A 23,193-nucleotide genomic window follows, 5' to 3' on the forward strand; every position below is an offset into this window, starting at 1 on the left:
CACTCATTACTCATTTTATTTTCTGTCATAATTGTATTTCACAATAAGAAGTTATTTTCACCTCAGAAGGGCCAATAATGATCCTCAATCCAACCCTTGAGCAATAGAAGGTTATTATATCATCTGTTGTCCCCGCTCCACATTGATTACCTCATTGCCAGTAAAAGACCAACTTCCCAACACAACGAGCAACTAAACCAACCAGTCATGCCATTCGGCAACAGTCCATTGTACATTGTATGAAATGGAGCCTCCATGACCCAACATACTCACTTCTCTTGGGATACTGTGGTGGTCCTCATCCACTCACGCAGGCTGACTCCGTTAGACCACGAGGGGCTCCTTTGTGCCTGGCCCGGGACAGCCAGCTCACTGAAGTGGTTGCTGCTGGAGAGGCCCACTGCACAGATGAGCGAACACAGTGAAAAGACATTAGAATCAGATGGGAGGAAAAAGCAAAAGGGCAGAGAAAAGAAAATCAAGATCGGTTTTGTAAGAGAGAGCAAAATGTCAAAAGGGCGTTGATCGGAAAACAACTGTAAATGCTGTGGCAATTCATCTATGAAGAAGACGTGTGGATTGAGGACCTTTTTTATTCATTGAAAGCAGATAAGGCAGTCGCATGCCAATAAATTAGAAAGAAGTGACATTATTGTTGTAAAAGCAAAACACAACGGATATGGAACGATGGTGTAATGGGTTGAATGTTATTTTTTTCCATCAACCAGTTGGGTCAACTGTTCAAATCTCGGCGCAAGCATCTACTGTCATCCTGTTTACAACCCATCATATGCATCCACCACAAGTGTGACAGAGAAAATGGATTGATTTTACTCTGTAGCACTCAGAAAGGTGCACTGTGTGCTGAACTTTGCTTGTGTCTGTAGAGATGTTATTGCTCTGCCTTGAGTCATCCACAGAAAACTTAAACTTAGCTATCTTGCGTTTATTAAATTAATCTAAAATACCCTGAAAAACACGTTATCACTGCGAGCGGACTTGCCTCTTCAAAGATCTGACCTCTATTTTGGTCTGGTGGTGTCATCTACTCGTCTCCATGGAGATAGACAGGTTTACTGCTATACTATGTAACATTTCAGTCAAAGCAATAACATCTCCGATAAGCAGGCTGCAGACCTTTAAATATGATGAATATAATTGAATGTGAATTTAATGTTTGTTCTTTATTTTTTTTGTAATCTATCAACTGTACTTAAATATTGCATCGCACATTTGTATGCATTTTTTTGTTCTGCTATTATCATTAACTATACGTGACAACAACATCATAGACCAGAGCCTCAGTATTCATGGGAAAACACGGATGTGCTAACTAGTGCGCACATTGTCAAGTGGCAGGTGTGTCCCTCTCCTGTGAATTGCAGAGGGCCCTTTAATAGGGGCCTGGTTAGAGGTGTTCTCATTTGAGTTCCTAACGAGTCCCTCAGGCCTTGACCATAACCAGGAGTGTGACAGACGAGCATTACCATGACAAAAGCCTGGGGTCGGACGCACTTTGGTAAAGACATGGTAGACATAACGAAGTACCAACTATCTGTGTGTGCAAGGGGAGTTTAGACTGAAATGTTTCTTTTATTTGGAATTATACACATAATATATACATATACATTTGTCATATTAGTCTTAAAGTGGACTCTAGGTGATTAAAGTACAAATTCTCAATTGTGAATTACAGCTGATAATATTTTCTGTTTAACTAATGGCATTATTTAACTTCTAAACTGCATCAGTATCTGGGCTGCTTGACAATAGCAAAAAACAGAATTAGGATTATTTTGCTCATAAATTTAAATCCCGATTATTCCCAAAAAATATTTCTACACCGTCAAAATGAACCCAGAGAAAAAGTCGCCAGAATAGATTTTATTTGTAATGTTTTGAGACTTTTATTAGATTACAAAATGTTACTGTGCCCCAGGTTGTGCAGGGTAGAACGAGCACACATTTAATTCTGCACAGAAGTAAATTCATTGTATATCCCATTAAATTGTAATTGAATAGTGCAATAATTGAAACCACAATTGTAAATTTAATTAATTGCACTGCTCCAATTGGTATATCAATTCCTGAAGATAAGACATACGCAAACCAAGATGTTCTCCTCAAATATATTCTTGCAGTGCTCGTCTCTTCACTTGTCATATTGTCCTACACCTGCAGTATATTGAGGTCATAAGTTCCCATACATTACTTCCTCTGCAGCTCCAACCCCCACACGATGGATAAAGACGGCCTGTGTCTTAGCTCTCTGGTTCCTGGTTTCCCTGGGCTGGTAGCAGATGCTGCATCTCAAATAAATCTTGTGCACAGAACTTACAAACAGGCCTCATCGGACCAGGGGAGAAAGGTTAAAGGTCCCATAACATGCAAAATCGACTTTTCAGAGCTTTTAACCTTCTTACATTGCTATTTGTGCTTCATATATGTACCCAGAGTGTTTTTTTGATTGATTCCCGCAGTGTTTAGCTATATTACTGACTATCTCCTTTCCTCGAATCTCCAAACTGACGGGCGGTGGGGCAAGGCCGCGTCATAAGGGCAAGCACGCGTCATTATCCCCCCTCTCCTGAGACTACGTCACGGGTTGGGCGGGGGAGCCAGATCGCTCTTCGCAAGGGTGGGGACGAATATCAAACCAAGCCGTTTACATTTCCGGGTTGGTGAGGGGGTCCAAAGTATGGGTGATATTTCTCAACTATTATGTTAAGGGTGTTGCACAACACTTATTATTATCAATTATACACTTAGGATAGACTACAAAACGTGAAAAAAAGCATGTTATGGCACCTTTAAGGACCACAGACTAATATTGTCAGGTCCTCTCTGCGTCTGACAGCGAGCAATCATGCCGACTATCATAACCTTTGCCTCAGCACAAAACTTAAAACTACTATTCAACACTACGCAAAGGGTTCTAGTAAAAATGCTATCATCTAAAATATCTATATATTTTAATTTCTATTTTTGCATAATATATACGAAGGGTTCATGGTGGGGAAATGTTTTTTTTAATTTGGCTATAAATAGATTGTTTGAATTAAAAGAAGTGATAAATAACAGTTTTGTTCATTGTAGGTTGGGACATCTTTATAATGTTTACCAGATTAACTAAAACCCAGTATTTCAAGTTGTAGATCCGATGCATTGTTTTCCTCAGCATGTCAAATTGATTTTCTTCAATAGCCCTTAAGATAATCCATTCCTCCAGACTTTTCAATGCACACACTATTTTAGGTTTAATGGTGATAAATGGCCCCACCTTTTGTTTTCTTTGCCTATTTTCTCCATACAAAACCTCCGACCTACAGCTGTAAATCCTTCTTTTGCACTGAGCGGCTACATCAAACAAGAGACTGATGATGTGGTTGAACTCTTCCCTATTTCCATGGAGCTAAACCCTCGACTGACTCCTGATTGTAATTTCCAGTATCCAAGCAGCTCAGCAGAATCTGGGCAGCTCAGCAGGGCAGCACAGCGCTTTCCCTGGAAACAACCTCCTTTTTGTGATAAATGACAGTGCTCATGTTGAATGGTGCTTCTGGCTTTGACCCTTCAAAGAAGCCCCTTCTTTCCTAATCCTCGTCTAGAGGTCTAATTACGTTCTGTGGAGACATTATTGAGGCCTGATTAAATCTGATGATGGTACAGGGGTTGGAGTAGGAGAGGAGGGGAAACAGAATACGGTAATCACGTCAATTTTACTTTCTGGTCCTGTTAAAGACCATACAAAATTGAGCATATCATTATTTATTATTATGATTATAGTGTGTTTATATAGCGCCTTTCCACCTTCAAGGCACTCAAAGCGCTTCAATAGGCTGTGTGGGTGAAATGTGGGTGCTGTGTGGGTGAAGTGTGGGTGAAGTGTGGGTGAAGTGTGGGTGAAGTGTGGTGAAGTGGACACAACGACATTTCTTCAAGCGCCCCACTGTGGCACCTGGTGTTCCTGCCGTCTCCCATCCAAGTACTAACCAGGCCCTGTCATGTTTAGCTAACAGGATCGGGCATTGACAAATGTGGGTCAATAATGCTGTACTGGTGCATGTATCTGCAATCACTATTTCTGACTTGGTACACGGCTTGACCAATTACGTCAAATACTGTATTCAAAGGCCCAGTCTGTATATTTTCTGGTCTTTACTTTTTTGTTACTTTTAGATATTATATGATCCTCAGAAAATGAAAATGAAACTTAAACTGTGAACATTTCTATCCGAGTTGTTGTTGGTGTTGGTGTTGTTGTTGTTGTTGTTGTTGTTGCCATCGCTTGTTGCACTCTTTCAGTCATCTTTGTACTGTAAGCACCAACACTGCAATGGAGGGAAGAGGCTTTTAATTAGCACTGAAGGGACAAGAGAAAAGAAAGGAGAGATCAGGTGTCATGTGTCTTCTTGGCAAAGGACGGTCACAACAGTGGGCTGGGTAAACAATGAGAGAGTTCCAAATCTAGTACCTGAGATGATCTTTTCTCTAAAATAATACCATTGCTCCCTCCTATTTGGAACAGTTGACAAAAGGCACTTACTGTTTAAAATATATATATATATATACACCAACAGAGCATCAAAAGGAATTGTGTGAATCTTCCAGTCAGTGACAATGATCTCGTCTTTACAAAGATGAGCTGTTGAATAGTAATAATTCCATAGTAATGTTTGAAGTATATTAGGCAGTATTTGACAGGCCAAAGCTATATCTGCCTCACATAAACACCGTAAGCAATTCATGCAAGAGAAATTACTATTGATTTTCTGTATAAAGGATGAAATAATCAATAATTATAATAACTTCATAGCAGACACAGACAGTATTAACATTTACTGCTTACAATTGGACTGTATAGTGAAATTATTCAAAAATGTGACTGTGTATAGCTTATATTGTGAGTTACTGTAACAAGACATTGCTAAATTCCAGTATGTGTTTCATTCCAAAAAGCAAATAGGAATCTGTTATCTTCTCGTCCCACTATTTTGTGCCTGATTCTGTCTTCTATGCTTATTGCCAACGCTCAAATAGCTGGAAGTGAGTTGAAAGGTAATCTGAGATGTTTTACAGTAATTAGTCGTCTTTGTTGCTGCTTCTGCTCTGACTCGGAATCGGGCAAAGTGGATGAGCGGCGCAAGGGGGTTGGGGTCTGAATGTGCAGGAGACTGGCTTAGTACAGGGTGGGTGCGGGTCCCTTCTTTTGTAGTGTGCACCTCTTTTTCTCTCCTCCACTGACGAAAAGAAGGGGAGCCGTCTCAGGCAGCTGTCACTTACCATGTGAATGTTTCGAGGACAGCCCGGGGGTCTATAGAAAACTCCCCTTTTTTACCCCCCTATCCCAGACCATTTTTCAAGCGAGTTTTCCCGATTCACACTTAGACTTAGAGGAGTGGCTTTGTCGGATAAGAAGGGGGTGAGAACCGGTGAGAAAAAACGTAGAGTTGGTACAGGGGGCACTTTATAGCCAGTTGGTGATGTGGCAACCTGAGCATTGGTGCTAAAGGATGGCACCTCCTTGTTTGTGTGGGCAAAAATCTATCTGACCTCCATTTGAAGAAAAGAACAAACTGATTTTGGCTGCAGAGTTCATCGGAGCCGTTGGAATACATTGTCTCTTTTTGGGCACACTATCCCGTCGGTAGCGTTAACAAGGGAAGGAATTCCTCTATCACACAACAAAGAAGAAAAGGAGAGGAGCGGAGAGTGTGAGAGAGAGGGAAAGCTGGTGGGAGGGAGGAGAAGTGGAGAGAGGGGAGGGGTGTCCTGCGAGGGGAGGGAGGTGGAGGACATTGTTTGGTGTGACTGTGGGCAACGGAAAAGCATGAGTTATCGGGGCATGTGCGGTTGTGTTTCGAAAAGTGTGTTTGTGGTGTGAACATGTGGGAATGATTGGACGTGATGGACTACGAGCTCTGATGGTGTGAGTTTGTGGACAGAACCTACCATTTTTGGATGTTGGGACTAAGAGGCGGTTGAAAGGATGCTCAAACAAAGCTGGATTTTGGTCTTTCTCTGCCTGTTTGAATGGGATTTGCAAGGATTCCTCTACTCATGAGGTCGAGATCAGGGCTGGTTCGGGGGTAAGTTTTGTTCACTCTGGTTTCATACAGGCAAAATTAATAATAACCCTGTATTTCAGTTTAATTCGAAATTTGCAGGATAACGCCAGAATTAATCAATGAAATATAGCTTTTGTTTATTTATTGTTACTTGTTAAAATGACAAATAATGATTTAAATAAAACTGATTGTGTTTTTTTTCCTTCTTTCTTAAAAAAAAAAAAAAAAAAGGATAAATGATGCTAAGATAAAATAATTGGTTGTGACCTTGTGCACTATTCAGTAAAACTGTTACACAGCATGTTTAATTAAGGGGCCACTATCATCAGTGAGGGGCTCCAAGATACAGCAGAAATACAATATTACTAATACAATTGTTGTTTGAGGGTTACCTTTCTACCCATTTCATTGAAAATAGAACAACTAAAATTAAATATTGGTTGCCTGTTGATAATATAGGCCTATTTATTAGTGAGTTAATTTACCATATTCTTTAATATAATCAAATTCATCAGTTAATGGACCGCCCTCATCATAAATCAGGGTTAAGAGCAGTGAAGGGGCCATTTCAAAGTAGGCTAAGTGATGGGATGGTTAGGTCATCGGCAATATGAGTAACATAGTGTACTGTTTTTTCATCGTTGTACACAAAGGGTGAAGCGTGCTTCCCTAGATTCCTAAACAAGCCAAAAGTAGGTGACGAAGGAGTTAAACGTAAAGGTAAATAATTCAAATAAATGCATATGAATAACCTATACCTATTCTATTAAAAATGCATATTTGAACTGACCTATTTAGAGTTGTATTGAAGGCCTACAGTACACAGCTTGTTTGCAAATTGAATGGGCTTGGGCAAAAGTGTTTGTTAATGACCCTTCTTTGCATATCACATAACACATGTCTCTGTTGACATCATTGTGAAGGCAGACATGTTTTTTTTGCCAGCGACCACACATGCAGGGCAGTAACCAGGCACGGCACGCCCTCACCCCTGGATTGTTAACCCATGTGGACAGTCTAGCCACAGACAGTCAGGCCCACCTCGAGAGACCACCGGCTGGGCAGTGAGCTGAGCTAACTGAGTAATCATTGATCTGGAGGCAGGGGCTTTGTCTAGGGCACTACGCTCTAATCTCACTGTGTACTCCCAGTGGAAGTCTTGACTGCATCATATGCTCAGCAGTAGAAATCCTGGAGGTAATTACTTCCTGAGGCCTAATGGGGACAGCCTGTGAGACTAGGGTATTAAGACTAGTTATGATATACATTTGGGCTACATCAGTATCATCACAAATACATGTTGCCATATAATCCATGGCACTGAATGCACAGTTAAATTTAAACTAAGATGCAATTAAAACAAAAATAACCATTCAGTGAAAGTAAATTGAAATGTCTTGATTTAAAAAAAATGAATATTGAAATGTATATTAACCTACAATAGCAATAATACAAAAACAGCAACATTTAGTTACTTATGTTGTTTAGTGTGAATGCATGTTTTTTGTAAGTTTGTGCAGTAGCAGTATTTGTGTGCTGCTACCTTTTCACTTTGCCCCATGGCCAGGTCACCCTTGAAAAAGAGGTTTCGATCTCATTTTGTTTTGAAAGTAATAATTGTGCTCCCCTAATGGCATTCAAGTAGTAATACAAGTTCTGGGCCATATTCAATTTGAACATTACTTCGAAGGCAGCGAAGAGGGCGGACATTATAACTATAACTTAAAGAGCATGAAACAAGTTTACCAACATATTTAAATATTTGAATTAAATTAAATGGAAATCTTCCCTTTATATCGTGGTAAAAACCTACTGCCCTGCTGGCAGTAGCACAATGACAAAAACACATTATAAATAAAGCATACAACCTCGCTTTATTGTCATAATTTCCGTGATAAAAGTTGCTTACTCAGCAAATCTGTGTTTTTTCTTCTTCTTTTTGCATAGAAACATGTAAAATGTGGCACACACAGATCCAAATTGAGATTTTCTTGTTCATCCTAAATGTCCTATGGCTATACAATCCCACCACCCAATTTCCCTGTCGTTGACCCATATTGGCCCCCTACAGATCTTTAGTTCCTAGGCATGACCTCGGGTGACCTGTTAGATTGTGAATGGATGTGTTCACCCCTGTCAGGGAGTGCTCAGGCTCAACAGAGATCCCCTGGCAAACCTTTCCAACAGCTCATGAACAAAGATAATATAGCAATGCTTGAGGAATACAACAATACTATCTAGATTAAATATCCTTTTTTTGTTTAGATTAAGTACTTTTGTTTTAGATTTATTTTTAATTTTTCAACCTCTATTATTACTACTAATAAATTAACGGAACCGATTATGCCAATACATTTTACACTCTAATAGATCCCGAACGGCCAGCCAGCATAAGGCCATTCTGAGTGAGAGGAAATGCTGGCAGCCTGCCCTGGTCCTCTGTGCCAGTCCTAACAGTGGGATCCTCACCAAGCCTGTCACTTTAATTTCCAAGCCCAGAATTTCCAAGTTGGTGTTGTGAGATACAGGGGCCAGTATTTGCATGTGGTCTAACAGAAGACAAAGAAACAGGCACCAGATTTGCCAAAAAAAATGTTTGCTTTGGTTGCGTTCTTTGGTTGCCAAGAATCTGGCAGAGTTGGCACAAAATATCTTATAATTTGGGTCACTATTTTCTGTGTGACCTAGTTGTTTTGCTGTCTGTAAGATGAATGAGTACTGCACAACATAACCCCAAGCCTTGTCTGATTTTAGGTAGCTGAAGAATCTCCTGCATGCATGGCCTTACAAAGGGCCTTATCTCACCCGTTGCCATACTTGCCTCTTGGCTGAAGGATTATGGGAAACCTCATCAGTCGGCCCAGCTGCTTGGGTCAGAAGTCCAAGCAAGTGCGGTCCGACGAAAACTTCCTGAAGGAGTGTTATCAACGGCGGAAAGAGTGGCCGCCTGCAGAACAAAATGGAGACACAAAACAAGAGGAAATCAATAACCAAGTCAAGAATGAAGCTATCAAAGGCAGTGAGGTGGTCAAGGAGAGAGAGACAGAGGACATGGATGACAAAAGACAGCAATATTGTCATACCCCGGATTCTGATAAAGTGCTGCGTAGTTCCCCGGCCTCCACAATCAGGAGCAGCAGCACTTTGGAGAATGCATGGCACAGCTCACCTTCACCCATAAAAACATCCAGAAATGGGACACTTACAAGGAGATCTGTGCCACCAGAGTTTGCAAGGTCACCACTGGCTCAAATGGACAAGAATGAAGCTGAGAGGAGGGCAAGTTTTCAAAGAAGGGACTCACGCGAGGGCAGTCCCTGGTCATGGAAGACTGTGGCTCCAAGGGAAGTAACTGAAGTCACAGAGGTTACAGAGACTGTAATAACTGAGATTGTAGAAGTGACTGAGTATCCACGAGGAACTAAAGGAGGTGACCCCATAGTCACCAGGACTGTTAGGGTCTTGAACGGGGCGGCAAAGGAGCTTGCTGAGGTTGATAAATCTATTCATTTAGCTTCACTTTTCATCCTACCACATTGCTTTTTTGTATAGTCATTATCACTAACAATGAAAATATTCAGTTACTAAAAAAGAACCACCTATTTTTGCAGCTTCAAAGTGATGGGCAGTCGAGTTCTGACCAGGATTCAATTGTGGATAAATGGAAAGTATGTACAGTATTAGTTGCATCATTTGAGAAAAAAAACCTATCCTGTCTATTCTCTAATGATATGTTCTACAGGGAACAAGACCAGCCTTGGCTCTGAAGGATGCATCCACAAATTCCAATTCATTTCTCCAAAACCTGGAAACGTTGTTTAAATGGGTGTGTGAAATAGAAGAGCTCACAGCCAATCAAAAACCTCCATCTTCAGAGGTCAAAGTGGTGAAAGCACAGCTCCAGGAACAAAAGGTGTGGTATCAGCAATCTCACACAATCACCCTAAAACATTAAGAGGTGTAAACGAGAGCAAAACCTTTAAGATGGGCTGACTCATGGAATCTGCTCAATTGCTTCTTTCATCACCTAAACTCACACCGTACTGACTGGTAAAAGGGTGGTGTCCATGCTCACAATGAGCCTCTTTGTCACTATTCCCAGAGGGTTGGAGCAAACAGGGGTGTCTTTCACCTGTGTTTCCATTGTTTGTTGGTTGAGGTGAAACCTGCCTCGCTCTTGACAATGCAAGACTGACACATGAGAATGTCTTCCTTTATGTATACAAAGGCCAACAACTAAAGGATTATAAGCATACAAATACACAGAACCCCAGTGAGATGCTGTAAGTAACTCTATGTATTTTAGAAACCTTTGTAAGTTTTGTTATTTCCCCAGCTCTTGCTACGGCTTTTATCAGACCGCCGTCGTAGTATGGACAGTATGATGCTGGAGGGTCCTCGGCTGGTGGAGGCTCATCCTGGAGAAGAGGGTGAGGATGCATACACCAGGCTTTGTTCTCTGGAGAAAAAATGGAAATCATTACTACAAGAGTCTGAACAAAGGTAAGCTCAGCTGTGGCACACCTGGGCACACAAAGGGCTCTTGATGTTTGAAGATGATAACATGTTGCTGATAGGAGGGCAAACTTGGAGCTCATTCTACCAAAGGCAAAGTTGTTCCAAGAGGAAGTGGACAGTTTGCAACAGTGGTTCATTTCTGTGGAGAAGGCTCTGGCTGAACTGCGTAATGCTGAAAGACTGATGCTGCATCTCCCAGAAGCTACAAATCGTGCCAAGGTTTGGCAAAATATGATGTTGTTAAATTAGGCCTACAGCCCAACAAATATGTGGTTAAATTAGCATATTCTGTTACAATCAGGCTCTTGTTCAAGAGATTCAAGTTAATACGTCCAGGCTTGGAGAAATACAGGAGTCAGGACAGAGCCTGATAGAAGTTGTTTCAGGTAAGATATTTAACATCTGTCTGTAACTACATCGGCAGCATTACATAAAGGCTCTCTCCTGACATGTGGATGGTGTTTACAGAGGATGAAGCTGTGCAGGTGCAGGAGAAGTTGGATTCCCTCCGAATCCGTTGCTCTGTGCTGAGTCTGAGCAGTCTGGATGTGATGCAGAGGCTGGAGCAGGCGCTGGAAGCCTCCAGCCGCTGCACCTCCAGCCAGGAGGACCTACACCTGTGGCTCGGCCGCATAGAGCGGGAGCTCCTGGGTGCAGCGGGAGCACAGGCCCACGCTGGAGATTCTGTGCTCTGTGCTGCTGAAAGACAAAGGGTGAGGCTAGACTGTTCTATACTTTGTAACTTTTCAGATGGAGGGTCTGCCAGCTGCTTGTGTCCATGGAGATGTTTTTGGAGAGTATTGCTTTGCCTTGAATGTTCCACAGCATGGCATTAAACTTACCCATGGTACCCAGGTGAAAAACCTGCATACTTTCTGTGAGTGTCCTTGCCGCACCACAGATCTAACCAACAGAGATGTTCGGTTTAATGCCACACTGTGATTCATGGAGGCATCTCCATGGAGACAGACAGGCAGCATACCCTCAAACAGAAAAGTCAGTTTAACTTTAAAGCATTACAACAAATGGCATCTGGTCTTAAATACATAAGAATAAGTTCAAGCTCTCACGTTAGACTGCTTTTTTTTTTAGGTTAGCTAGCTTCTCTTTGTATATACATGGAAATGTCAACATTAAGAAATCTACATTTGATTTGTTTGGAGTATTAGTTTGGCGTATGTATTTGTATGTCTTTGGCTACTTACACACATTTGTACAATGCTAAATGCTAATGTCCTACTGTGTTTGATTAGCTTGAACAGGCAGTGGTGAAGGAGGTGGCCTGGTTCAAAGAAACCTCTTTGAGCCTGGAGAAACTGAAAACCATTGATTTAATCCAAACAACAATATCAGAGCAACTCCATGAACAAAAGGTCAGAATAATTTAATCATTATTTTGTAGTAATTTGCAATGCCTGACATTAATGTTTTGCATTGTACTGTAACAGGTTTTAGCAGTGGAGATTCTTCAACATAGGTTTAACATAGAAAAAATGGTGAAGATTGCAGAAATCCTGATGACATACAGTGATGGAGATAATACTGACCTTGTGGTAAGCATGCGTGGTAAATAAGAATATTAATTGTTGTAGAATAAATTGCCAACAAGTTGCCAGAGAATTAACAGTGCAATTTTGCTTTCAATTATTATTTTTGAATAATAAAATATACAGCTAACAGTTCTATTCTATGGCACAGACACCATTGGATGCCTTACAGGAGCAGTGCAATAGCACTTCCGCCACTAATTCCCATGTGGTCCTGCAGCTCGAGCATGCTCACTCACTACTTCTCCAGTTCTCAGAAGGTATTTCTGAGGTTTCACCCTGGTTAGAGGAAACTGAGACTCTTACTGGCCAGCTCTCCCTCAGTACAATTAGCTACAAGGCATTTCGGGAACAACAGTCCCTTTTACAGGTAAAGTAGAAGAACCAGTTTTAATCCCCTTTAGTCCAGCCCAACAAAGTAGTCCTTTTATTATACACTCTGCCAATGCCAGCAAATTAGCTCCCACCACGTAGTTTTGGTGTTTGGTGTGTGTATATATATATATATATATATATATATATATATATATATATATATATATATATATATATATATATATATGTTGGTGTAAACCCTCATTCGTCCAGGCGTGTTCCATAGTAGAAAAAGCTTCAGTTGTAGTCATCTGGACTCAGTTAGAAAAATTTATTTATATATATTATTTATAATATATTTTTTCTATTTATAATATATTTTTTTCTAACTGAGTCCAGATGACTACAACTGAAGCTTTTTCTACTATATATAGATATACTTTTTTTTCCCCAAACAGGATCTGAGGGAGTCTATTGCAGAACACAGGCCTTTAATTTCACGTCTTTGTGCTTTGGCAAAACGCTTGTCAGAACTCAGTCCTTGTCAAGGCAATGAGTACTGTCAGAAGGCCACAGAGGCTGAGGATCGGCACAGAGCCATAAGAGATAAGATACGGGAGACGTCTAATCTACTGGAGGAGTCCTTGCCCCGATTCACACAAGTAAGAATGCCAAATAAATTACCCAATAATTGCCTTTCCTTCAAAGTATGCATTTGTTGAAAACACACTAACCACTTGCATTGATTTTGTCTGGGTAGTTGAATGAGAGAATGACCTTGATAAGAGAGAGTCTTGACCGATTGAAAAGTCGCATTCAGATCCCCACTTCACTTCAGGCTCTCACTCCGAGGATCCAGGAGCAGCTTCAGGACAATAAGCACACTCTCGCTGAGCTGGCAAAGCTGGACCTCAGTCTTAGCACTGTCAGGAGTCAGGCTGGTGAGCTTCTGAGCAACACACAGGCGGCAGGTGATGCATCCATTGGCAAAGGTACACATAGTTTTGCATAATATTGTTTTTTTTTAACAGGCATAAAAAATAAATCAGTGATTTTTAATCTTCCTTTTGAACTTAGCCATACAGAATCAGGTTTCTGCCTTGTCCCAATTATGGGGTCAAACTAATGTTCAGGCCAAGGAAAAGGAAACATGGCTGCTCAGAGTGTTAGACCTGGCTGTGAAGTTTTGGAGCGACATCAGTGATGTTACAGCAGCTCTCTGTGAAGCTCAACAGGCAGTTATGGATTTGAACGCAAGTCAAACTGACTCTGAAACTATTCGCCAAAGCCTTGAAACCATGCAGGTTTGTCTTAACGCAAGTACAAGACATTCACATGGAGGTACTTTTATCATCAATATGTATTTTGTGACCCTTTCATCGCTAGACTCTCAGGGGGGACATTGATGGTATACAGGGGGATCTAGACACGCTTGGTGCTGTGGGTGTGGATTTGATGTCCGCATGTGGCGACACAGACAGACCAGATGTCACCAGGACTCTTGATGAAGTAAGTCACATAATGTAGTACCAGTGTAAACCATGTGTATTAACTGATGCACTTTGCTGTTCCACAGCTGTACAGTAATTGGAACAACCTCAGTAAACACTGGACTGAATGTCATAAAAAACTGGCAGAGTCGTTACAATTATCTCTCCAATATCAAGACACGATGCAGGTCTGTGTCAATTAAATACATAACGTTTGGGAAACAATTTTATTTAGTCTTGATGTCACTGCTTGAAAAAATACAGTTTATTTATGATTTTTCTTTTATGACAGGGTCTTTTTGAGTGGCTGAAGTCAGCTGAGTTGAGGTCCACTGAAGAATTTGTGGTTGGAACTGACCTTGAGTCAGTCAAAGAGCAGTTATGTGATTATAAGGTTTGAGATATACAGTATGTTATATTGTTATTTGTCACTGTAAATAAAACATCCACCTGAACTCAATTGATTATTCTTTCAGACATTTAAACGTGAGCTTTACCAGAAAAAGATTGAGATAGAAAGTCTGAACCATCGGTTTGTGTGTCGACTGTCTCCAGGATCTGAGCGTCAAGGCTCAGTGTCACCACTGTGTGATTTCAGACAAAGATGGGACTCCATCGAGTCAGAAACCGTCAGCAGACAGGTGATGAACACAACATGGGTGGAATGCAATTATTTTTGTCAAGAGGCTGTCTACAAATGAACTATTACATGTTACAGCATCTATTAGAGTCTGCCCTCTTGGGTCTTGGGCAGTTCCAAAACACACTGGATGAACTGCGCACTTGGTTGTCCCGCACAGCTGAGCAGTTACACGGGGGTCGGCCCATCACCATTGACCTTCAGGCCTGTGAGATAGAGCTGGCCAAACATAAGGTAACAAACAAACAAACAAACAAACAAACAAACAAACAAACACAGCATTTAAAAATAGAAAGAAAGAAATGTTTTAATTAAGATTGAACTATTATTGTCCCTAAAGCTAACACTCTTATGTTAAAGGTCTTGCGAAATGATGTGATGTCCCATGTCCGCACGGTGGAGTCCCTGAACCTGGCTGGCCGGGCGCTAGCAGAGACAGGCTCAGGGGCCCATCGGCTTCAGTCTCAACTGGAAGAACTCAATGAGAGCTGGGAGTTTGTGCGCTGTGAGACTGAACGCCAGCAGCTGGAGCTCGAGAACAGGCTAAGCCAGGTGATACAAACAAGAAATGTATTCTTTAATTAACATTTAGGATCACAAAGCCAAGCAATCATTGTTTATTATTATCAGTTGGTTGGTGCCCTCTAGTGGTCACAAACTTGAAATAAAAAGACCGTTTTATAAAATTGCCTTAAAATTTTTGCAGTATTTGTTTTTTGATTCACTTGAAATTAGGTACAAGATGTTACAATGGAGATGCAAGATCTTTTGCAATGGCTGGAGAACACAGATGTCAAGCTTTCTTCTTCCAAAGCAACATGGGGGATGCCGGACTCAGCAGCAGAAAGACTCAACGCACACCTGGTACAGCATCAATACTACTATTATAGTAACTAGTAACTCGTATAGAATTATCTACAGGTTTTTTATAACAAGGAACATTTAAATAATGGAGATATATATATTTTTCTGTTATAGGAATTATGCACAGAGATGGACTCAAAGCTTCACACTTACACTGATGTGAAGAATGCCATCCACAGGATGCTGGAGAGCAGTGATGTCATCCGGGGATCAAGTATAGAGCACATCTCGTCTATACTGGAACAGAAATGGGTGTCTGTTTGCCACAAGGTTCAGGAGAAAAAGGTAACACAAAAAGTATAAACATTAAGTTACCTCTAAGAAATGGATACAAATAGCATGTTGATCTTACAGGCAAGTCTGACAGAAGGTTTGAGTCTGGCAAAGGATTTCCACAGTAATGTTCAAGAGCTCCTTAACAAAATGACCAAGTGTGACGACAGTTTTGGGCGTCTCCCGCCTCCTAGTTTTGTCCTGGACTCAGTTTGCACTCAGCTGGGGAAACACCAAGTATGTTTTAAAGAAATATTAATAATATATTTAATAATAATAACTTATTACCATTCTATTTATTATGTATGTTTAATTTGTACAGGAATTGGCAAAAGATGTACATCGTTGCTGTGAAAAGAAAATGACTGTGGAGAAGATTGGAGGCAGACTGACTGAAATGAGCAGAAAAGAGGACTGTGATGTCATTCACAATCTGATCATGACAGTCCAAGATCGTTACAAGAAATTACATCAACGATTGGTAGAAAGAAGTAGGATACTTGAAGAGGCCAAGAAAAGTGCAAAGCAGGTAAGTTTTGATAAACGATCAATCAATCAATCAACATTTGCTGTTTGTTTCCTGTTGTGTGAAGCACTTTGAATTGCAGTGTGTCTGAATTACACTCTTTAAATAAACCTTCCTTCACATTTATAAAGCATTTACTGTTTATGAAAAAATGTATTCATACCCACATCTCACCCAATCCCCACCTGACCCACACAACAGCACAACTCACCCCCTCCCACACACACACACCCACACACACGCACACGCGCACACACACGCACACGCGCACGCACACGCACACGCACACGCACACGCACACGCACACGCACACGCACAAGCACACACACACACTAAGAGTCTGAGTACATTTGTATATCAAATATTCAAAAAATGCATGTACTCATATATACTTTAAATATACAATTTCTCATTTTAAAATGTATGTTTTCAGTTCAATGAATCTTGGCGGTTGCTGATAGAGTGGATGTCTGATGTAGAGCAAACCTTAGACACACACAAAGAGATTGCTGGAACACATGAAGATATCAAACAACAGCTGAGTGAACAGAAGGTGCAGTAATGCAATGTTATTGTGTGAATTGTTAAATATTTCATGAAAAATATATAACAATTACAGTACTTTTAATTACAATTCATTTCTTTTGTAATAGGAATTTCAGAAACTACTAAGGACAAAAAGACCTATGTATGAAGCCACATTAAAGAGCGGTCGCAGTCTTCATGAAAGAACCCAGAGCAAACATGACAGACAGCACCTAGAGAACCAACTCGCTGAACTCAAAGACACGTGGGACACTATCAACGGGAAATCCATGGAGAGGTACTTGACCCTGCACATTTAAATACTAATACAACTGTATGATTCCCAATTATCTTCACACTTATTTTAACTTTTCCAGACAGCACAAGTTGGAAGAAGCACTTCTATTTTCTGGCCGATTCACTGATGCTCTCCAAGCCCTAAACGACTGGCTGTACAGAGCAGAGCCACAGTTAGCTGAAGACGCTCCAGTCGGGGGTGATAAGGAGATGGTCAATAAGTTGATAGATAAACACAAGGTGCTCTTGACTTATGTGTGTTCCTCCAATTCATACATAGGAAATATTTATTATAGCCTATAATGTGAAATACTGTATCTCTGTTGTCTAAAAGGCTTTCCAAAAGGAGTTAGGGAAGCGAGCCAGTTGCATAAAGACCTTAAAGCGCTCAGTGCGGGATCTGACCAGGAGCAGCACGGCCGATGCTCACTGGCTTCAGGAGCAGATGGATGAACTGGAAAGCCGCTGGGACGCCGTGTGCAAACTGTCCGTCAGCAAACAGGACCGGCTGGAGGCAGCTCTTCAGCAGGTTTGTGATCTAATTATGATGTGTTTTGCACCGATTCAAACCATGCGTATAGTGTTCTATTCTCCTCTTGATTTAGGCTGGAATGTTTGATGGCCTTGTTCACTCTTTCATGGAGCACCTTACCGAGGCGGAGAGAGCTCTCAAATATGGCTCTCTGCCTGAAGAGGAGGAAGCTCTGCGCACTTTTTATGAGAAGCACAAAGTAATTTTAATGTCATTTTTATGTGTCTTGTATTCCTTAAAACACAATGCACCCTAATGCACACTGAGTCAAGGATGTGTTAATGTGTTATCATGACAATACATACTCCCTTCTGACCCTAAATCCTTTCTCAAACATTAGGATTCACTGAGTGCCTTTGAGAATCAAGCAGTGCAACTACAAAATATACAGTGTTTGGGTGACGACATACTGACCTCGTGTCATCCAGACTCTATAATCACACTGAAATCATGGATCAGTGTCACCAACACCAGATATGTGGAGGTAATAGATGTTAATTTGATTGATTTACCCAAACGAAGAAATTATTTTGTAGATATCACAAAGCAGTTGTTTTCCCCCCTTCATAATGTTAGGTCCACACCTGGGCTCAGCAGCAGGGTCAGAAGATCCACACTGCTTTATTAGCCCTCGAAGGTGAGAGGCAGGAAATCCAGAGGCTTTTGGACTGGATCTCATCTGCAGAAGAAGCTTTGAACCTCCGAGAGCAAGAACCACTGGCTGAGTCCACAGAACAGAACCAAGAACTCATTGACCAGCACACAGTAAGAACATTTGTTGTCCAAATGCAAAGTTATAGTAAACCATTTATTATAATCATGTTGATGGCCATGGGCTTTTCTAGGTATTTATAGAAGAACTGAATAAAAAGTTTCCTGAGGTAGAACAGGCAACTAAAGGTTGCAAAATCAAGACTATTTCTAAACAAGTATCAGTGTCACCAAGCAAGAGGCCTCTCACAAGTAGGTTACAGCCCTTCAGGGGTGTGGAGAGCAGATTTTGTGACCAACATTTAAGTGTATGTTGTGTTTTGCTTTTCACAGAAAGAAGGAGCACACTGAAGCCACAGCCTGCTACACCAGTTCCTTTAGATCACCTTGACCCACAGACCCCACAGCTATGTCAGCTGGTCAGCCAGTGGCAAAAATTATGGCTGCTGGCTGTGGCCAGACAAAACCGTCTAGAACAACACCAGCAACTTCTCAAAGAGGTGAAGGCTTCTTACAATCTTTACACTTTTAAAGTGATTCAAATATAATGCTAATGTTTTATACTATCATTGAACAGATGGAAGAGTTTGCAAACTTTGATTTTAATATCTGGAGAAAGCGTTATATTCAGTGGATAAGTCATCTGAAGTCTCGGATCCTGGATATATTCCGTTGCATTGATAGAGATCAGGATGGCCGCATTACACGGAAGGAGTTTGTTGATTACGTTCTTGCATCTAGTAAGATATGTCGACTCCCTTTTTGTCCTCTGAAGCATAAACACTATTAACCTTTATGGTTTTGAATTTTTTTCTAGCATTTCCTACAAATTCCTTAGAAATGAATGCAGTAGCAAATGTCTTTGACATGAACAGTGATGGCTTCATTGACTACTATGAGTTTGTGAGTGCACTTCATCCCAACCGAGATCCCTACAGAAAAACACTGGACGCTGATCAAATAAATGAAGAGGTACATACAATTATACATCTGTGTACATATATATATATATATTTTCTCTTTTTTTTTTTCTTTCTAAAAGGTGAGTCGCCAGGTGTCTCAGTGTAATTGCCCTAAGAGATTCCATGTGGAACAAATAAGTGTCAACAGATACAGGGTGAGTTTATGTACATTATTAACACATTCAGAAAGAATAATTCTTCTATTATTCTCAACACAAAATGGCATTTGTGCTTCAGTTTGGAGATTCCCAACAGTTACGCATGGTTCGAATTTTGAGAAGCACTTTGATGGTGAGAGTTGGAGGAGGCTGGACTGCATTAGACGAGTTTTTGGTCAAGAATGATCCTTGCAGAGGTAGTTGAACTTCTCTCGTATCATATGTATGTATATATATATATATATATATAAGTGTGTGTTTGTCTGTGTGTGTTGACATGTTCCTCTCACATAATGTTTCTTTTATTTTGCTCAGTGAAAGGCCGGACTAACCTGAAGATCAAAGAGAAATACTTGTCTCCGACCGGAAGCGTGTCCAAGGGTTTGACTGTGAGCAGGTCCAGCTCAAGCCTCAGCCTCTACAGCAGCGCCTCTGCCCCCACCAGCCCCACATCACGCAAGGCGAGTTTTGGTCATAATATACAATAATATACAAGTGCATATATATAGCTTTATATTTTGCGTATGTGTGTTTTTAGAAGGCCTTTCTTAGACGAAGTTTCTCAGGAGACCGCTGTGTTCGTCCTCGAAGTTCCATCGCTGCTCTAGATTCTGATCTACAGTTTGTCCCAGCAGAAGATGCTCTCTCACCATCAGGTCAGTATGTTCAACGTGTTTTGTGATCGATTTGCAGGAAATATTGAGTTAACATAATGTGTTTTTAAATGTTTAGAAGAAGCTGAAATAATGCCAACTTGATTACCTCCGATCACTTGATGCTGCAGTAAACTCATAAACTCAACAGCTTTGGGTCCTGAAGACAGTAATAAAGGAAACGTAAGGTATTTGAAATGCTACAAGCTGCTCGTCAGCTGCTCAGTGCTCCTGAGGTGAAAGGTCAAAGTTCATACCAAAGGGGATTTACTTAAACTGACAATGTTCCTACTGTTCAATTTAATCTGTTTTGAAAAATCTTCACTGAAGACTTTTTTGTTCCATGTAGTAATATCTTTCAAATGCATAGAGAAGTAGGGATTGAGAAAGGCTGCATGCTACATAGTGCATGGCACTGAATCCTTTCTGTACTTGTTAGTACTTATATTCAAAAATCACTAATGCCATTTTTGGAAACATTAGATGTTGTATGGGAAAACTGTGACAACAATTAATAATTCTTGAGGGCCTAGAAGTGTCCAAAAAAGAAGCGTACCAAAACAATTTTGTGAATTTCGAACAACATAACGATGTTGGTGGCAGGGCCACACACGTTTGTCTTATACATTTTGTGATACCATGTTATGAACTGCTCATTACACATGTATTTTATATTGATTCAAATACTGGAGATTGTTTTATGGACAATGCCCTTAAAGACATGTCATTGTTACATTTTAGAGATTTTTTTTTCTTCTCAGGATTCATTTTGTAGTTGAATGTAAGCATTTCTATGGAATATTTCTGTGAATCCAGAGAACTAGCTCATTTTTACATTGTATTTCAACTTTCATGTTTATGAAAATGCACTTTTGTGTTCACTACTGTAGAGTGGTGAGTTCTGAGTCAAGCATCATCCATGATGCAGAGAGGAGACATTGAGATTACATATTTTGAAGTTATTTGATCAGGTTACTTGTTCAGGCAGTATAAAGCCTTTTCATATTACGCATGGTTTCAACTTTATAATGTATATTATAGCTCAAAAATACAACTGCTGTTAATTCTCAGCCAGCACAGGCTTCTTTGTACCTATTATCAACTGGTTAATGCATATAAACCTTAATTGTTGTGAATGGGTGTCATTTTGTACCAGAGTTACATAATTTGAGATAATGTTTTTGCCTATGTCTTAAAATATTTGCTCTAGATACACTGGTGCTATTTTTAAAACTTTTACATTACACATTTGTATAGGCCGACAAATTATTTAAACTCTTAAATTCTCCATCCAGATTTTACTATTGCTATGCACTCTAAAGTTTGTGTACTGTAAATGTTTCTATCCCCAGCACTCATCGTGATATCTGTTTAGGGAGATTGTTCTTGAATGTCACTAATATGTTTGTATACACTTCAATTAAACATTTTTAAGTACATGTGGTTATACCGTATGTTTTTTTGTCTCCCTGCTGCTGATGTAACACATTTACATTGTGAAACCACTGCACCCTGTAGTGTTTAAGTATTGCACTACAACCAAAACATAGTGCTGCTATCACTCCAGAGTTCAGGAGTGCCAAGTCCAAACATTAACCTTAGTGATGGATCCTTTCACCCAAAACAACATGACATTTTTACTTTTGAATGGTTTTCTTTGGAGACTGCACTGCAAATTGTCTGTTTATTGGCATTTGGCAGAAGTTTGATAAACTCCACCACCTTTTTTCTGGGCTTAAGACAAAATCTATCTCAGCTATTGGTACTGTGTGGTTGTGTTATACAACAGAGTTATGAATGTGCTCAAAAAACAATACAAGAACAGTGAAACCCTGTGCATATCTGTCTGCATAGGCGTGATAAAATGTTCATTCAGTCAAATTCCAAGGTCAAAGATTTAAGCTGGAATTTCAGCCTAACAAAGCCAGAGTGACCTTCATTGACAGGAAAGCGACCCGTGGCGTCTCCTCACTGGCTGCTTTGTTCAAACTCATGTTTCAATAAAGTTACTTCATGGTGTTACGTGTTATCATTTCTTAAACCACTCACTGTGTTCTTTCCAAACCACCTCTGTCCTTGTTGGCAATCCCCGCCTACTTCTAATGCTGTGGATGCTGGTTCCCAGGCAGGACCCCGGCTCAGCCCTCAGAGTCACATGTCGACTGTCCGCACATTCAGTCCAGAGAAGTACAAAGCCTTTGAAGAGTGCAGAGCAGGCTTTAGAGCTACTGTGTGGACCTACTGATTCATTCCAAGGTAGGCCTTTCCATTTTTCCAATTCATCAATGTCTTAATTAATTTATAAGCATTTGTGACTACTTCTAACTCAATAGGCTAAGGTGGCAGAGTGGCTAGTAATATTTACTCACAGCAAGAGGGTTCCAGGTTTGATCCTTTACTTTGTGGAGTTTAATAGTTTCCTCCATTCAAAATGTAATTGTCAAAACACAACAAAGGTTTGTTTTAGTGTCAATCAGCCGATCCCTCCAGAAACTCATTTATACATTTAACAAAGAAAACCAAGCAGAGCTTGTTTCTACTTATAATTAGAATAAAACAGACCCTGAGTCCAAAACTACAGTATAAGCTTCACAAAGGCTCCAGCAAATTGTTTGTGCTCTAGAGGGTTCAGGAACAGCTTCAGTTTTAAATCGGGGTCATAATCAGGTTAAGGCATATTTTTTATTTGTATCTTTTTTAATAGGCCCCTAAGCATGATTAATGAACCTGTAAACAGTGTATGCATTTGAGCTTTGTAAAACAATTATATACACTAGTGTTCGATTGCAAATAACTTTCGATAGCCTCAAAGTGATCAAGTTGGGGGGTGTTGGAGACTGAGCCGAGGATGAGGAGCAAGAGACGCGCTTTGACTTCATGGGCCTAGAAACGCCAAAGTGATGGAAGAAGGACTTCTAAAGGATAAAACGACAAAGACGTCCCATGACCTCATGGGCTTTGTAAAACAACAAAGACGTCCCATGACCTCATGGGCTTTGTCAAAGCACTGGAAGTCAAAGCACTGGAAGAACAACTTCCGGCGGTAATGCAACAATTGGATGCCAACCAGGGCCGGCCCAAGCCTTCAGGGGGCCCTAAGCGAAAACATTTTTG

At 40.5% G+C, this 23,193-nt stretch overlaps 1 protein-coding gene across 1 annotated transcript in view; it reads left to right on the forward strand.

The window, feature by feature from the left end:
- The window catches only part of LOC140374115 (plectin-like), a 127,602-nt gene extending 106,084 nt beyond the window's left edge, over positions 1-21,518 (forward strand). The window contains exons 37-77 of the mRNA XM_072460913.1: positions 7,014-7,132; positions 8,439-8,585; positions 8,903-9,560; positions 9,680-9,736; positions 9,811-9,981; positions 10,405-10,571; positions 10,646-10,805; positions 10,888-10,972; positions 11,055-11,299; positions 11,840-11,959; positions 12,035-12,139; positions 12,285-12,503; positions 12,907-13,110; positions 13,209-13,440; positions 13,526-13,752; positions 13,835-13,957; positions 14,025-14,126; positions 14,231-14,332; positions 14,415-14,579; positions 14,657-14,812; positions 14,939-15,130; positions 15,314-15,442; positions 15,557-15,727; positions 15,797-15,952; positions 16,038-16,244; positions 16,675-16,794; positions 16,895-17,064; positions 17,144-17,303; positions 17,398-17,592; positions 17,669-17,794; positions 17,936-18,079; positions 18,172-18,360; positions 18,441-18,558; positions 18,640-18,806; positions 18,884-19,046; positions 19,124-19,278; positions 19,349-19,423; positions 19,506-19,623; positions 19,742-19,887; positions 19,965-20,082; positions 20,159-21,518. Of these exons, the coding sequence (XP_072317014.1) occupies positions 7,014-7,132; positions 8,439-8,585; positions 8,903-9,560; positions 9,680-9,736; positions 9,811-9,981; positions 10,405-10,571; positions 10,646-10,805; positions 10,888-10,972; positions 11,055-11,299; positions 11,840-11,959; positions 12,035-12,139; positions 12,285-12,503; positions 12,907-13,110; positions 13,209-13,440; positions 13,526-13,752; positions 13,835-13,957; positions 14,025-14,126; positions 14,231-14,332; positions 14,415-14,579; positions 14,657-14,812; positions 14,939-15,130; positions 15,314-15,442; positions 15,557-15,727; positions 15,797-15,952; positions 16,038-16,244; positions 16,675-16,794; positions 16,895-17,064; positions 17,144-17,303; positions 17,398-17,592; positions 17,669-17,794; positions 17,936-18,079; positions 18,172-18,360; positions 18,441-18,558; positions 18,640-18,806; positions 18,884-19,046; positions 19,124-19,278; positions 19,349-19,423; positions 19,506-19,623; positions 19,742-19,887; positions 19,965-20,082; positions 20,159-20,184 (6,609 nt within the window). The 3' untranslated portion in view covers positions 20,185-21,518. The remainder of the gene's footprint in view (positions 1-7,013; positions 7,133-8,438; positions 8,586-8,902; positions 9,561-9,679; positions 9,737-9,810; positions 9,982-10,404; positions 10,572-10,645; positions 10,806-10,887; positions 10,973-11,054; positions 11,300-11,839; positions 11,960-12,034; positions 12,140-12,284; positions 12,504-12,906; positions 13,111-13,208; positions 13,441-13,525; positions 13,753-13,834; positions 13,958-14,024; positions 14,127-14,230; positions 14,333-14,414; positions 14,580-14,656; positions 14,813-14,938; positions 15,131-15,313; positions 15,443-15,556; positions 15,728-15,796; positions 15,953-16,037; positions 16,245-16,674; positions 16,795-16,894; positions 17,065-17,143; positions 17,304-17,397; positions 17,593-17,668; positions 17,795-17,935; positions 18,080-18,171; positions 18,361-18,440; positions 18,559-18,639; positions 18,807-18,883; positions 19,047-19,123; positions 19,279-19,348; positions 19,424-19,505; positions 19,624-19,741; positions 19,888-19,964; positions 20,083-20,158) is intronic.
- The last annotated feature ends 1,675 nt before the right edge of the window (positions 21,519-23,193 follow it).

This window comes from Eucyclogobius newberryi, unplaced genomic scaffold (assembly GCF_026437365.1).
Source record: "Eucyclogobius newberryi isolate DKJ021-1_F unplaced genomic scaffold, fEucNew1.0.hap1 SCAF_3, whole genome shotgun sequence".
Classification (NCBI taxonomy): domain Eukaryota; kingdom Metazoa; phylum Chordata; class Actinopteri; order Gobiiformes; family Gobiidae; genus Eucyclogobius; species Eucyclogobius newberryi.